The 12,387-nt window shown below is 32.8% G+C and overlaps 1 protein-coding gene across 2 annotated transcripts; it reads right to left on the bottom strand.

The window, feature by feature from the left end:
• Nucleotides 1-6,077: 6,077 nt before the first annotated feature.
• Nucleotides 6,078-9,701, bottom strand: LOC111405134 (transcription factor bHLH68-like). Of its 2 annotated transcripts, none has more exons than XM_023033887.1 (9): nt 9,213-9,701; nt 8,329-8,632; nt 8,026-8,100; nt 7,794-7,859; nt 7,508-7,573; nt 7,325-7,381; nt 6,865-6,906; nt 6,615-6,659; nt 6,078-6,498 (listed from the first exon to the last, which is right to left on the bottom strand). In XM_023033887.1, the coding sequence occupies exons 1-9, from the start codon at nt 9,404-9,406 to the stop codon at nt 6,364-6,366; spliced, it is 984 nt and encodes a 327-aa protein (XP_022889655.1). In that variant the 5' UTR covers nt 9,407-9,701; the 3' UTR covers nt 6,078-6,363. The 2 variants fall into 2 exon arrangements, with proteins under 2 accessions (XP_022889655.1, XP_022889656.1); XM_023033888.1 differs by having other exon boundaries at nt 9,303-9,692.
• Between the last annotated feature and the right edge of the window lie 2,686 nt (nt 9,702-12,387).

The raw sequence follows: 12,387 nt of genomic DNA, 5'->3' as shown, positions 1-12,387 counted from the left end.
CTGATAGTATTGATTTGTGACTTGGTTAAATACAGTCATAATTAGATGGTCACAGATAATCAAATCGAAGAAATTGGGCACAGTTAATCACATCAGTGACTTGGTTACATACAAATCTTCTTGAAACAACATCGACCTAGTCACAAATAATAAATCTGGTCACAGATAACATGTTAGTCACAAATCTGATCACTTATAATGCAAACTACGGCCCCCACTATTTCTAGAGATTTTTCTACTGGTGAGGTGAGGGGAAGGGAGGGGTGGGGGTGAGGGAATAACAGGAGAAACAATGTTTAATTTATGGAGAATTTTCTATTGCGGGGTGGGGTTGAGGGGGGTGCGGTGTTATCTCCAGAAAAAATTCTATAAAATTTTGGATAAAGATAATATTTATGGTTGTGGATTTTAGTTTAAGGTGTTAGTGGTAGTGCATTCGGGGTGGGTCCATGTGGTGGGGTTGGGTCCTGGGATATTATTAATTGGAATTAACATCTGAAATTTGAAATAATTTGACAAGTTTGTTAATTTTGAAATGTTGTTCTTATATGTAGGAGTTATGTATTGTTCTCAAAGAAAAATATATTACCAGTGGATTGGGGTTTGGGTTTTTGGTGGACTCGATAAGAAATATGTAATGGGCCTGAATTTGGACCGTGGCTTTCGCTAAGGTAGCGCGATCCGATGAGAGTAAAGAAAGAGTGTCCAATAAATTAAACAATGAGGTTTGATTATTTTAAGTTGTCTGAAAACAAGTGTATTAAAATAATATAATTTTTAACTTATTATAAAAAAAAAAAAAATTGTATTAGAACACAGAAAAATGTTATACTCAATCAAAAAACCCAGAAAAGTATGCTTAATTTAACAGAGACCAAAACCAAATTTCACTTTTCGTTCAGTACTTCAAAATTTCAAATAATTTTGAAAAGGGAACAAAAAGTCAAAAAAATTAAAAAGTAAAATAAAATTCTTGAGCTCGTGGGCTCGGTGCATGAGTCATGAGCTCGATCTAGCTCTGCTCTTGCTTGAACGAGCTTGAACTCGGCTTGTCACTTGGACGAGTTTGTGGGTAGATGGGTTGAGCCGAGCCATTGCCAACCCTATGCTCATTGCCACGAAAGCTTTAATTGTGCCTTGTATTCCCGATCTCAGGTAAACAAGCAAGATCTGAAGAAAAGCTTGCTGATGATAAATAATGAGATGTTTGACACTTGATAATTGATAGGACTCAAACATTACAATGAACAAGATTTCAAAATTTTCTTCGTTGCTGAGTTGTTTTGGTTGCTGATCAGGTCTATGTAGTACTTTGGTAGATTTAGCGAGATTGGATTTTTATTTTTTTGAGATCATTTTGATTTGCAGTGAGTTGCCGAGGGAAAAAATGAATAGAGAAGAAGTTTGCACATTTGCGAAAGGTGGTTTCTGAGTCATGTAAGATGAATTGTTTAAAACAATGTATGTAATTGTGGTTGGCTTGCATGACCTCTTCAGGGCTAACCGCCCTTTTTTTTCCGGAAGTTCCAAGGACTCGACGAAAATCATGGGATTTTAAATATTTTTAAGATTTTGCTACTTGTTGATGAGGACATCACTTGTTTGGGCCAGCTTATTTTACTTATGTTTTATTTATATTGGGCTTGTATTAATGGGTCTGATCCAAACCCTTTATGTTTAAGTTTGCTTATTTTATATATGTGCCTTGTATTGCAACATTAAGAGGATGATGAGATGATATGAAATTGTGTTTGGCTTGCAGCCACAGCTTTCATCTCTTGCTTCTCCTTTTTTCCCCTAGTTTCTTCTTCGGTTTCTCCCCCTTCTTGCTGCCCTCATCTTCTTGCTAGAATTCTTCTTCAAGTTCTGCTACTCTGTTGTTTTAAGATCTTGTAGGAATTCCCTTTTATCCTGTATCAAAGTGGCATCAGAGCTAAACTTGGAAATCATTTATCTCCTACAACCATTGCAACAAACCTGATCACCCTAGTCAACTTTGTTCTGAAACAAATCGACAGTTGCAAAACCCACCACAACGTACACCATTTTTTTTTTATTGATTCCCACCACCAAAACCGCTTATACACCAACTTTTACCAACCCATAATCCATTAACCAGAAAACCTCAATCCACGTCAATGAAAAAAAAAGAGAGAAAGAAACTACCACAAACAATAACCATCTCATGCACGATCCACTATGCCAGAAACTAGGGATGTCAACGAGGTGAGTATGAGACGGGTCAACCATTCCCCCTCTAAGACGAGTTTAGGTGCAATTATGCGCTCATTGACGCACATTATCATCATTTTTTTTATTTTTTTATTATTAAATTTTGTGTTGTTAAAGAATTATCAATGGCTGATTTCTTCATTTTGCCTTAATTTAAAACAACCACTTGTAATTGAAGATATGAAAGAAGAATTAGAGTCCGATAAAAAGTTAATTAAGATTTAAGTCCTTATACTATTTATTTACTATTTTGTATGAAATTTATCTTTTGTTGGAAATTTTGAAAAAATGTATAACGTTCCTATAAATCTGTTTTAAATGATTAGTAAGTATTGTTTTTAATTATTAAATAATTTTTTGATTTATTAAAAATTAAAATAAGAAGATGCCTTTTTACGCTTTTTTACACCTCAACCTCGCCTAAGCTTTCGTAGCCCATGACTTGACCTTCACGGATTACGCCTTTTAGAATACTGAAAAAAGTGAAAAAAAAAATGCATTTTCTATTATTTGTAGATATCTCTTTTTACTCCTGTTGATTTGGCATGGCTACTTCAACGAGCAAAAGGGAAGTTACTATTTTTATTTATTATTGATTTATATAAGTGTTTTGTTTTAAACTTGCATCAATTAAAATTTTGTATTGCTTTTATTCTAGTTTTTACCTAAACTCACGTAATTGGATCATTAACTTCGTTAAGTTCCACTTTTCCCTCACCTATTTTACGTTATTAGGTTTTCACTAGTATTTGACCCTTGTCTTACTAATTACATATACCAGTAGTATCAGTTTGTTATATTTGGATTTATTTAGTCCCACAATTTATTTATTTTTTAAAAAAAGGAGATAAAATGCTCAAGTTGATATTTTTTCATTGGTTGCATTTATTGTTCATTGATCTCTCCATCGCACCTCATTTAGCTGGTATTACAATACATGCAGCTACATAGTAATCATCTTGTCACTTCTAGTTCAATTACCTTAAATATGGACCCCTCATAAATTGATGAATTCATCCGACAAATAGCAGCTATCCAAACCTAGATGACTGTTACTTTGGAAGATAGTAAGGCCCTATCTGCTAATTTGAACAACTTTAAGCAAATCCCTCGTTCAACTGACGTTCATAAATCTAAAGTGTCTCATAATAGACAATATTATCATCGACAGTGTGATAAAAAAATGCTTTCGACACGAACGTAGGGATAGGGATCATGTTCGTAAGCAAGAACGAGGCTATGATTGTCATGGTACTCACTCACTTCCTCATCGTAAGGAGCATTTCTGTAGAAATATTAAAGGATATGCTTCTACTTTAGATAGTTGCTTAGATTTTGAAATTTTTACTCGATAGACTACTCTTAAACAAGGGAATCAGTTAGTGATTGTGTATATTGCTTGTATTAATGGGTTTGGCCCAAACCCTTTATGTTTAGATTTGCTTATTTTTTATATAGGTGCCTTGTATTGCAACATTGAGAGGATGATGAAATGAAATGAAATTGTGTTTGGCTTGTAGCCACGGCTTTCATCCCTTGCTTCTCCTTCTCTCCCCTAGTTTCTTCTCTGATTTCTTCCCCCTTTTCTCTCTGATTTCTCCCCCTGCCTTCTTCTTCTTACTGGAATTCTTCGTCTTCAGGTTTAAGATCTCTACAGGAATTCCCTTTTATCCTGCATCACTTGTACGTAAAAAATGTATGCAATGGATTACATAATATGATATGGATAGAAAATATTGGATGAAAAAGTTGATTGTTTTTTAAATTGACAAATGATAGAAAGTCATATAACATTATATAATTCATTATGTAAATCTTGATTTTATATTGAATCATTAATGTAGGAAAAAAAAAGGTTTGGGATCGTGTGCTTTGAGTAGGACAATTATGGATGCATTATTGGATTTAGTAATTATATTCCGTTTTGAGTTGGAAAAAAGTAATAGAATGTTTGACGGAATAAACCAACTTAACCAGGTCTTTTTCCATTTCCCCCCCTTTTTTTGGGTTTTGATTAAAATTGGTTTTTTTGGTAAATTTTGATCAAAATTAGCCTCTGTTTGATGGCTATTATTTGGCAAAAATAATATTTTGAATAATGAATTTTTGGAGAATATGTTATTAAAAGTAGGAGGGTGTTTGACACCAATTTTTATGAAAAAATGAATTTTAGAATAGTAGATTGATGGAGGATGTGTGGATAAAAAATGAGGAAAACAGGAGCTAGATCTTGAATGATTCATTCATGCTCGAGGGTAAAGGCAGATGTAATAGAAATTGTGATCGAACTGTACACAACTTGATTTTGGAAGATCAAATATGACACTGAAAATTGAAGATCTGCTCCTCTTTCATATTGAGCCATTGAATCACAGAAGCAGCATGATGGGCGCAAAATCCTAACAAGTTATCACGAACGAGCTACATGTATGAGCTTTACATATTTGCTTAGGGAGTAGGTGAAGTCTTTTCTATTAGGAAAGTAAAAAAGTTGAAATTCAAGAAGAAAAAATCCCTTCAGAAATTCTTTTGTGGTTTCATATGTAATTATGAGACCAAAACCCTCTTTTACATTACGAAAAGAAATTTACTTCTTTATATTTAGCCCATGTTTTACAAATCTTTTATAAGAAATTAGGAGTTTAAAATAGGGTATATTTAGTCCCATTTTGGTCTCCATTATAATTAAAGTTTTGATTAAAAAGCAGTAACAAATGTTCAAATATTTGACTCTCGAAAAAATAAGACTTGCTAGTTTTCATAGCTCAGTTGGTTAGAGCACCTGTTTAGTAAGTCTTGAATTCAACTCTCAATGAAAGTATTGTTCAGAATGCATATTTTTTCCATAAAATTTATGACATTTATATCGACTACTTGCACAAATTTCTTTGACGTTCTCAACAATAAATGAATAATAGGTTGTATTTTTTTTTTCAAATTAATTGACTTTTTAATATAGAATTTTCAATGATAATATCATTTTAAATTTTTCGATGAAATAATTCGACCATTACCATTACCATCACTACCAACATCAGTGTCACTTTCTTTGCTTTTAAAAAAATTAAGCGCTTTTGAAAAGCATAAGCAGACAAGCCATGTTTTTGATATTTTAATACATCATGGAATTGATGTTTGTGTTGACATAGTTATGTTTATCCACGAAAATTTCCCATTTATATATAGTTGACGGGTTTTTAAAAAGTTAAAAGTTACTTTTGAAATTAAAATTTTAATTTTACATATGTTTGAATGATTTTTTTAAAAGTGTTTCGTCTGATTAAAAGAGTTTTTAATCACTTTTCGATAAAGCTCTTTTATAAAAAGTAAAAGTTAGCCTCCACCAAACGGGTCATAGTAACGTTTCTTTTTGCAGTGGAAAACAAGTAGATTTTCAAAAAGTGGACAGTGCCATGTATAAAGCAAGGAAAATAAATTTTTCATAAGAATATGCTATGATGAATTTATGACGACAGGATTGCGTCCCACTCAAAAAGTTTTAAATAGACCTAAACCCAAATAAAAACAGTTCATTCTTAATATTATCAAAAGCACCTTTGTAGGAAATAATTCTTTAAATATGCGATGTGACGCTATACAAGGAGTTACTAATAGGACTATGTTGATACCTAACGTAATGTTTGGCTAAGCTTTTCTAAGTTTCTTCTTATTTTTGCATAGAAAAGCTTACTTTATTAATCTTCTTGTCAAAATATATAAGTGACTTATAATATGTTTTCAAACTATTATCTTTTTCCTGTTTCAAAGAAAAAAAAATCATAAAAATACAAATACTATTTTGTAAAGTCCTTATCCAAATTGAATTATAAGTCAAGATTAGGGTGTGAAAAGTCCATAAATAATTCAAATTTGAATGACAATTTTTCCAATTTCAACAACATCCAAATAATTCCATGCTTGATAGCATATCAGCATCATCAAGTTTCTTCCCATTAGAATATGCATAATAGCATCAGCAGCAGTCAGCCTTCAACTTGGAGACTGACTGCTTGTGATGTTATAGCACTTCACAAGGCAAGCACAGAAAATTGTCGAACCACCTCGTTTAAAAGCTGCATTTGATGAAACAAATCTATAATATCTCGAGTTTTAGACGAGGCGATTCAACGTTCAGAACCCTCCACCCAGAGCTGGAGTCCAGCAATCAGATCCTCCATTAATGTCATGTCCCACATGTTGAGTGAAAGACACAGGAACCAAACACAGACCTCTACTTCTCAAGTCATTAACTTGGCTTTGTTTTCCCTGACATCGTCAAATCAAACAACATATATTTCAGTAAAATTCTTAACACGTGCTTAGTTATAATAAAGTAGTATTTGTTTATCACCAAATCATTGAGTTTAAGGAAAAAAATTTACCTGCTTAGATGCCTCTCTACCTTCGCATCCAATCTCATTGAAGAACTGGATGAAGGGCAAGGAGGGAAAAAAAAAAAAATTAAATGTCAGAAACTAAGAGATTATTACATTAATTATTTAGAAATGAAATGAAGTTCAATAAAGCTGAAAAGCTTGTATTTACAGAGACAACTTTGTCAATTAAATACAGACTATATGCTTTAGCAATTCTAGGCCACTTTAGGCAAGTGGAAGATCCCATATAGCTTACCTGAACAGGCTCGTCAGGAAATAAACAATTCCTTTCTTGAACCTGGGAAAAAAAAATTGTTCTTGATCATTAGTTAATTCCATAACTATATATAAACCACGATTGCATATCTAAATAAGCTATGAAGTATGGATTACACCTTAAAATAGCATGTTTGTCTTTGATACATATTGAATACCATCACTTCTAGTTCAGTCACTTGATGACACGGGTCTCATTACGCTGTTGGACGCAAGTCCAACATGCCACATTAGTATATAATTTTAATAGACATGTCTCCATGTATCAATTTCTTTCGTTTCAAAAAAGGACGGGTTGTGTCATGTACCAGTCTTCGTAGTCAATGTTTGTACTTTTTGTTCGATGTGGTGTCAATGTGTGTATTTGTGTGTGAAAAAGAGTGAGGATCTCGGTCTTGCATTGGAAAATGTGAAACTAATGCACTTATGTAGATACTTACAGATAGCTGGCGACCTGTGTTTCCTGATCCATTGCGCATATATGGAGAGTAGAGGGCCTGAATCCAAAGCACAAGTAAATGGTAATGAACAAAATGTAAAAAAAATGAAAAAAGAATTTAAAATTTTTTCGTTTTAGTACGGAGGAGAATTTACTATTCACTACACAGAATATGAAGCATTACCTCAATTTGAGCTTGAAGGAATCTAATGTAGCCAATGGTTTCGGACAAGACAGATGCAGTGTCAGTCTGCAAAAGGGAGACATGCCACAAGGATCCAAGTCATCTTCATCGAATTAAAGTCTACTTTTAATCTTAAAAGACAGGCCAAGATGGGAAGATTAAAGTTAAAAAACAGATCTTTTTCTCTTGGAATATTTATGGGTTTCATCTTAAATAAATATTTATGCTTCTGTTCAGTGGTCAGTGTCTTCAACATGGACTGTACATATATGTAGATATGTTTTACCTTTCCAAATGGGGAAACAAGTTGGTGAAGAGTTGTAATTCGATCACCCAACTTCTCTTTTCTTACCTGCATCAAGATTATAGTAAAATTTTATATGAACTCAAGATCAATATGCTAAAGAATCTGATAAATTTTTGAAACAAAATCCTGCCTAGGCTTAGCCAGTGTTTCGCCAAAAAGAAAAAGAAAAAAATTGAATATGGAAACCCACAAATAGAGAGAAATTTCTGACCTTCAAAGCCGGTTGAGTAGATAATTGTTGAACCCTTGGCTTCTTAGATATCCCACCAGTGATCGTGCTATTACACTTACACAAAGGAATAAAAGGAGAAAATAATCAAGAAAAACTGAATAATCGTAAACTACATATCTCAGTTTGATTATTAAAAATGATTCTAATTTAGTAAAATTCAAATTGCTTCATTATATCTTCACATAGTTACCATGAATCTTTTGACATTAGCCTCTCTAATGAAGAAAATAAAAATCTTTCATTGACTATCGCTTAAAAAACGAAGGACGGAAATTTCCTCACCTCAGTTGAATATTGATCGGGAGTCTTTCGATTTCCCTTGGCATTTGAGAAATTCAAGATGCTGTTGCTTAAACTTGTTATATAGGAATTAGGGGATGAAACTGGGATAACTTGAGGCCAAGAGGATTTACATGCCTGAAATTCATCATCTACTTGACTGTAAATATGGCCTCTCTCTTGCTTTACCTCACGAGCAGGAACCCTAAAAGATGATGAGTTCAAAATTTGGTCTTCCCAATTCTCCAACTTTTTCCGTTGCAAAAGAATGGTATCAAACCTATCTTCATCGCCAGTAAATCCACCCCTGAAGAAGTACAATCATTGGAGTCAAACCAAAAAATAATAATAATAAAAATAAAAATAAAAAATCGTAGCGAAATTGAGCTAGTTAAAGTACAAAGTTATGTTAAACACTTCGTTAAAAAACATACGCAATTAGAGAGCTTCAACGTCTCCTCATGGAATCTTTTTTTTCATCAAAGGCCTTACGTGCGTACAATCAATTTTCATAATTGGTGGTAGTGAAATTTGAAACTTGATCCTATCACGTTTGCCTACTCTGAACTTAAGTTAAATCATCTTATCTAAAAGCTTAAAGCATTAAAGAGGGGACGCACAATGCATATATAAATCAAGAAGCATGAAGGGGAAAGTCGGAGGAATTAAAGAAGAAAATTTTAAATGCTGAGATTTAAAGCTACTCAGATTCAAAAGATTTGTTAAGCTATAACAAGAAAGTATACATGCTAGCTCCAAGCCAAGAACCAGGGCCAACTCCAAGAATCAAATCCCCCCACCCCACCCTTTACGAATACATAGTATAGACCTACAAATTATAGTGTATGCCTGCATGTATATGTATACATAAAGAGAGGCATATTTACAGTAGAAGTTGGCTCCATGACCGTACAGGAAAATCTTGATTGGGATGATGATCAGAGGAAGAGTTAGAAGAAAGTGAAGAAGATCCATACAAATATTCAGAAGAAGCTGTTGATAAATGACTTGAAGAAATCTGCTGCTGAGAGTACTGTTGATGCATGCCATTAATTCTCCACCAATTAGGGTTTCCAGCCATCACGTGTTTCTTTCTGAAATCAAAACCAAATTAAAATCCCTAAATCTTCAAGTATATCATGAAAAAATGGCTTCCCTATTTCATTTTTTCATCTTTAATCCCTTGTTTCTGTACCAAAAAGACTAGCTTTTGTTGAACCTTTTTCAGGGTTTGTTTTTTTGCTTTCTCAGAAGAGGCTGAGGAAAGTTCATGTCTTTTTCAACAGACTTTGTGCTTTATACTGGTGTGGGGTGGGGAGGGGGGTAGAGAAGCCATTGTAAATGTTTCCTCTTCTTCCATCTTTCATTTGTTTATTGTTTTTTTATATTCTTACTTTAGCTTTATCTTAAAGTGGGACAAATAAAGCTGGTGAGGAGTGTTTTCAGGCCAAAAAACAAATGCTTGTGAAGCTAATTACATCCTTGAATTAGGGCGATAGAGCTAGGTTAGGATCTGAATGTTTTATTGAGATGGTATGAGTGTTTTCTATTCGTATAATATTTGGTAATAAGAATGAACACTATAATGTTTTGCTTTCGTTCTCAATATTGTCTAATCGTATGAAATTCAACTTAAGAAACAAGCAATTATTTGATTCAACTAAACTTCTTAGCCCCTGTTTGGCCCCCATTAATTTTAATTACATTACATTTCATTTTTCTCTCTCTTATTTTCAATCACACAATTTTTCATAAAATAATAATACACATGAATCGAAAACTTTTCCTTCTCTTTCAACTACTCATTTTTCAGAAAACACTATTCCACCAATTTTCATTTCTACAAAATGGGAGCCAAACGAGGATTTAACTATGAATTTTTATAGAGCTTTGTTAGTATTTATGTTAGATTCTAAATGTTATAAGTTGAAAAACGAGAACGATATGTTTGATACTCGATACTAAATAAGATTACACGGTATTTTTTTTTTTTACTTTATTTTATTCTTAATACCGTTCATTACTTTACAATTGAGCTACTTAGGTTCAATAAAATGACCAAGTACATTTCTATGAATGCAGAAGATTATTAATTACGGTGTCAAGAATTTTCTTGATCATTCTTCAGAAATAACAATGGTATTTCCAAGAAAGCACTAAACGCTTTCACAAGATAAAAAGTAAATAGAATTCAGATAATTTATTTTTTCAAAGAATTAAAAAATAATTTAAAACAACAATGAATGAGAATCGTCTCAGCAACTGGCTATAGACATGAGTCAGCTGCTACAAGAGAGGAGAGAGAATTTTTGAGAGGGAGATGAATGACACATTGGGGAAAAATGAGATAGGCCTTCCAAGTCCTTGGATCATCAGTGGAAATGAATCATCTTGTCTAATATGTGTGGGGAAAATATCAAGAATTGTAGTTGGAAAAATATTGAATCGTTGTCTAACTACAAAAGAGAGTCTTCATTCTTGACTTAGTGGATGAGATGCCCAGCTAACACGTGAAACATTCTACCTACCCAAAATATATATATGAAAATCAATATGACATGATATGATTGCAAATGATTTAATTGTATTGAATTTTTTACTAATTTTAAATTGATCCGAAAGGAGGTTAGTTGGTTGTTCTTAATGAACAAAAAGAAATTATGGACTGTGATAATACCACCTTTACTTTGGCAAATTTATTTATCAATTTATAAAGAGGAATGCTAATAGATCGTACAAAAGGTGTGGATAATAAATGATGTTATTGTCTAATGCTATTATACAATGTGCCATGATTAGACTATCGATCCAAATTTTATTGTTTTACAATCTCCGATCCCAAAATGATCAAACGATACAATCTGCAAGACCCCTCTGTCAATCTAATCCAAATTTTATTGTCTTACAATCTCCGATCCCAAAATGACCAAACGATACAATCTGCAAGAACCTTCTACCGATTTGATTCAAAATTACATGCCATAAGGTGACAATAATTCTAACCATAGGGATGGTAGGTGAATACATAATTGGAGAATATTGTCACACACATAGCTACATACCGGTGGGGAACCAATGCTGTAATAGTTTATTCTATCAGAAAAAAAGCAACCCTTTATTGGGATTGTTATTGGGCTACAAAGCACTAAATAAGCTCCTCTAATTTGCACGCTTTTCCACAAGCGGGAATAACATATTAGTGTTACATTACATAAAATCAATAAGAGCCCTGATAAAAACCCTAATCCTGAACCTTCTCTGGATAAAGATGGAATCATTAACTATGCTAATTTCAGATCCCAAGTTTTATTCCGAATCACGCTGTTAATTTAATTTATGTACCAGATTTGTGAAAGTTTGGGGACTGTCACTGCAAATTTTCCGAAAGGAATTGATTTTGATCATTGGAAAGTTGGAAAAGGATTAAAATTATTTATATATGTGAATAAATGAATAATTGAGAACTTGGCGAATGAATAATTGACTGGAAAATTCAGGTACTCAATGCTGTGCATAGATTGCTTTATATAGGAAACTTGTTTCCTTAATTCTATGATAATGCCAACTTCAGGCCATTTTTATACATTATTTTTGTATTAATGCTGTCTTTTACATCGTTCACCTCGTAAAACTATCATTCTTTCTGAGTAAGATCGTGGACAGACCCTCATGTAGTTACATAGCAAGAACTAGCTCATTACATCTGGAGCTCTAAAATGATCGAGATCCAAGAAGATTATAATGGCGATACCTGCCAACAATAGACTTTTGCATTAACACAAGTTCAAACTTAGAAGTTGGTCAAACATCAGTTTTATTTACATATTTTATATGACTCTAAACTTTTTCATACACTCCAATGGCCCATAACTATAACCTTTAAAAAGTTTTACCAAACACACCAAGTATATAAAAAAAAAAAAAAGAGTTCTAAACATGTTCGGGTAAATTACTTCTTAATTTTATTTTTAAAAAATTACTTAATTTGATAGTAACTCTTATCTCAATATCAAAATAATTAATTCCAATTTTGACCAGTAAAAAAATTATTTTTAAACCTAA

Source organism: Olea europaea, chromosome 12 (genome assembly GCF_002742605.1).
Source record: "Olea europaea var. sylvestris chromosome 12, O_europaea_v1, whole genome shotgun sequence".
Taxonomy (NCBI): domain Eukaryota; kingdom Viridiplantae; phylum Streptophyta; class Magnoliopsida; order Lamiales; family Oleaceae; genus Olea; species Olea europaea.
This window is presented reverse-complemented; position numbering and strand designations above follow the sequence as displayed.

What these genes read in the sequence shown, in the direction of transcription:
- LOC111405134 (XM_023033887.1), bottom strand. Translation starts at nt 9,406, where the DNA reads ATGGCTGGAAACCCTAATTGGTGGAGAATTAATGGCATGCATCAACAG. An exon ending in TTGTTTCCCCATTTGGAAAG is followed by an intron (nt 7,574 to 7,793) that starts GTAAAACATATC and finishes TCCCTTTTGCAG; the next exon opens with ACTGACACTGCATCTGTCTT. An exon ending in ACACAGGTCGCCAGCTATCT is followed by an intron (nt 6,907 to 7,324) that starts GTAAGTATCTAC and finishes TTTTTTTCCCAG; the next exon opens with GTTCAAGAAAGGAATTGTTT.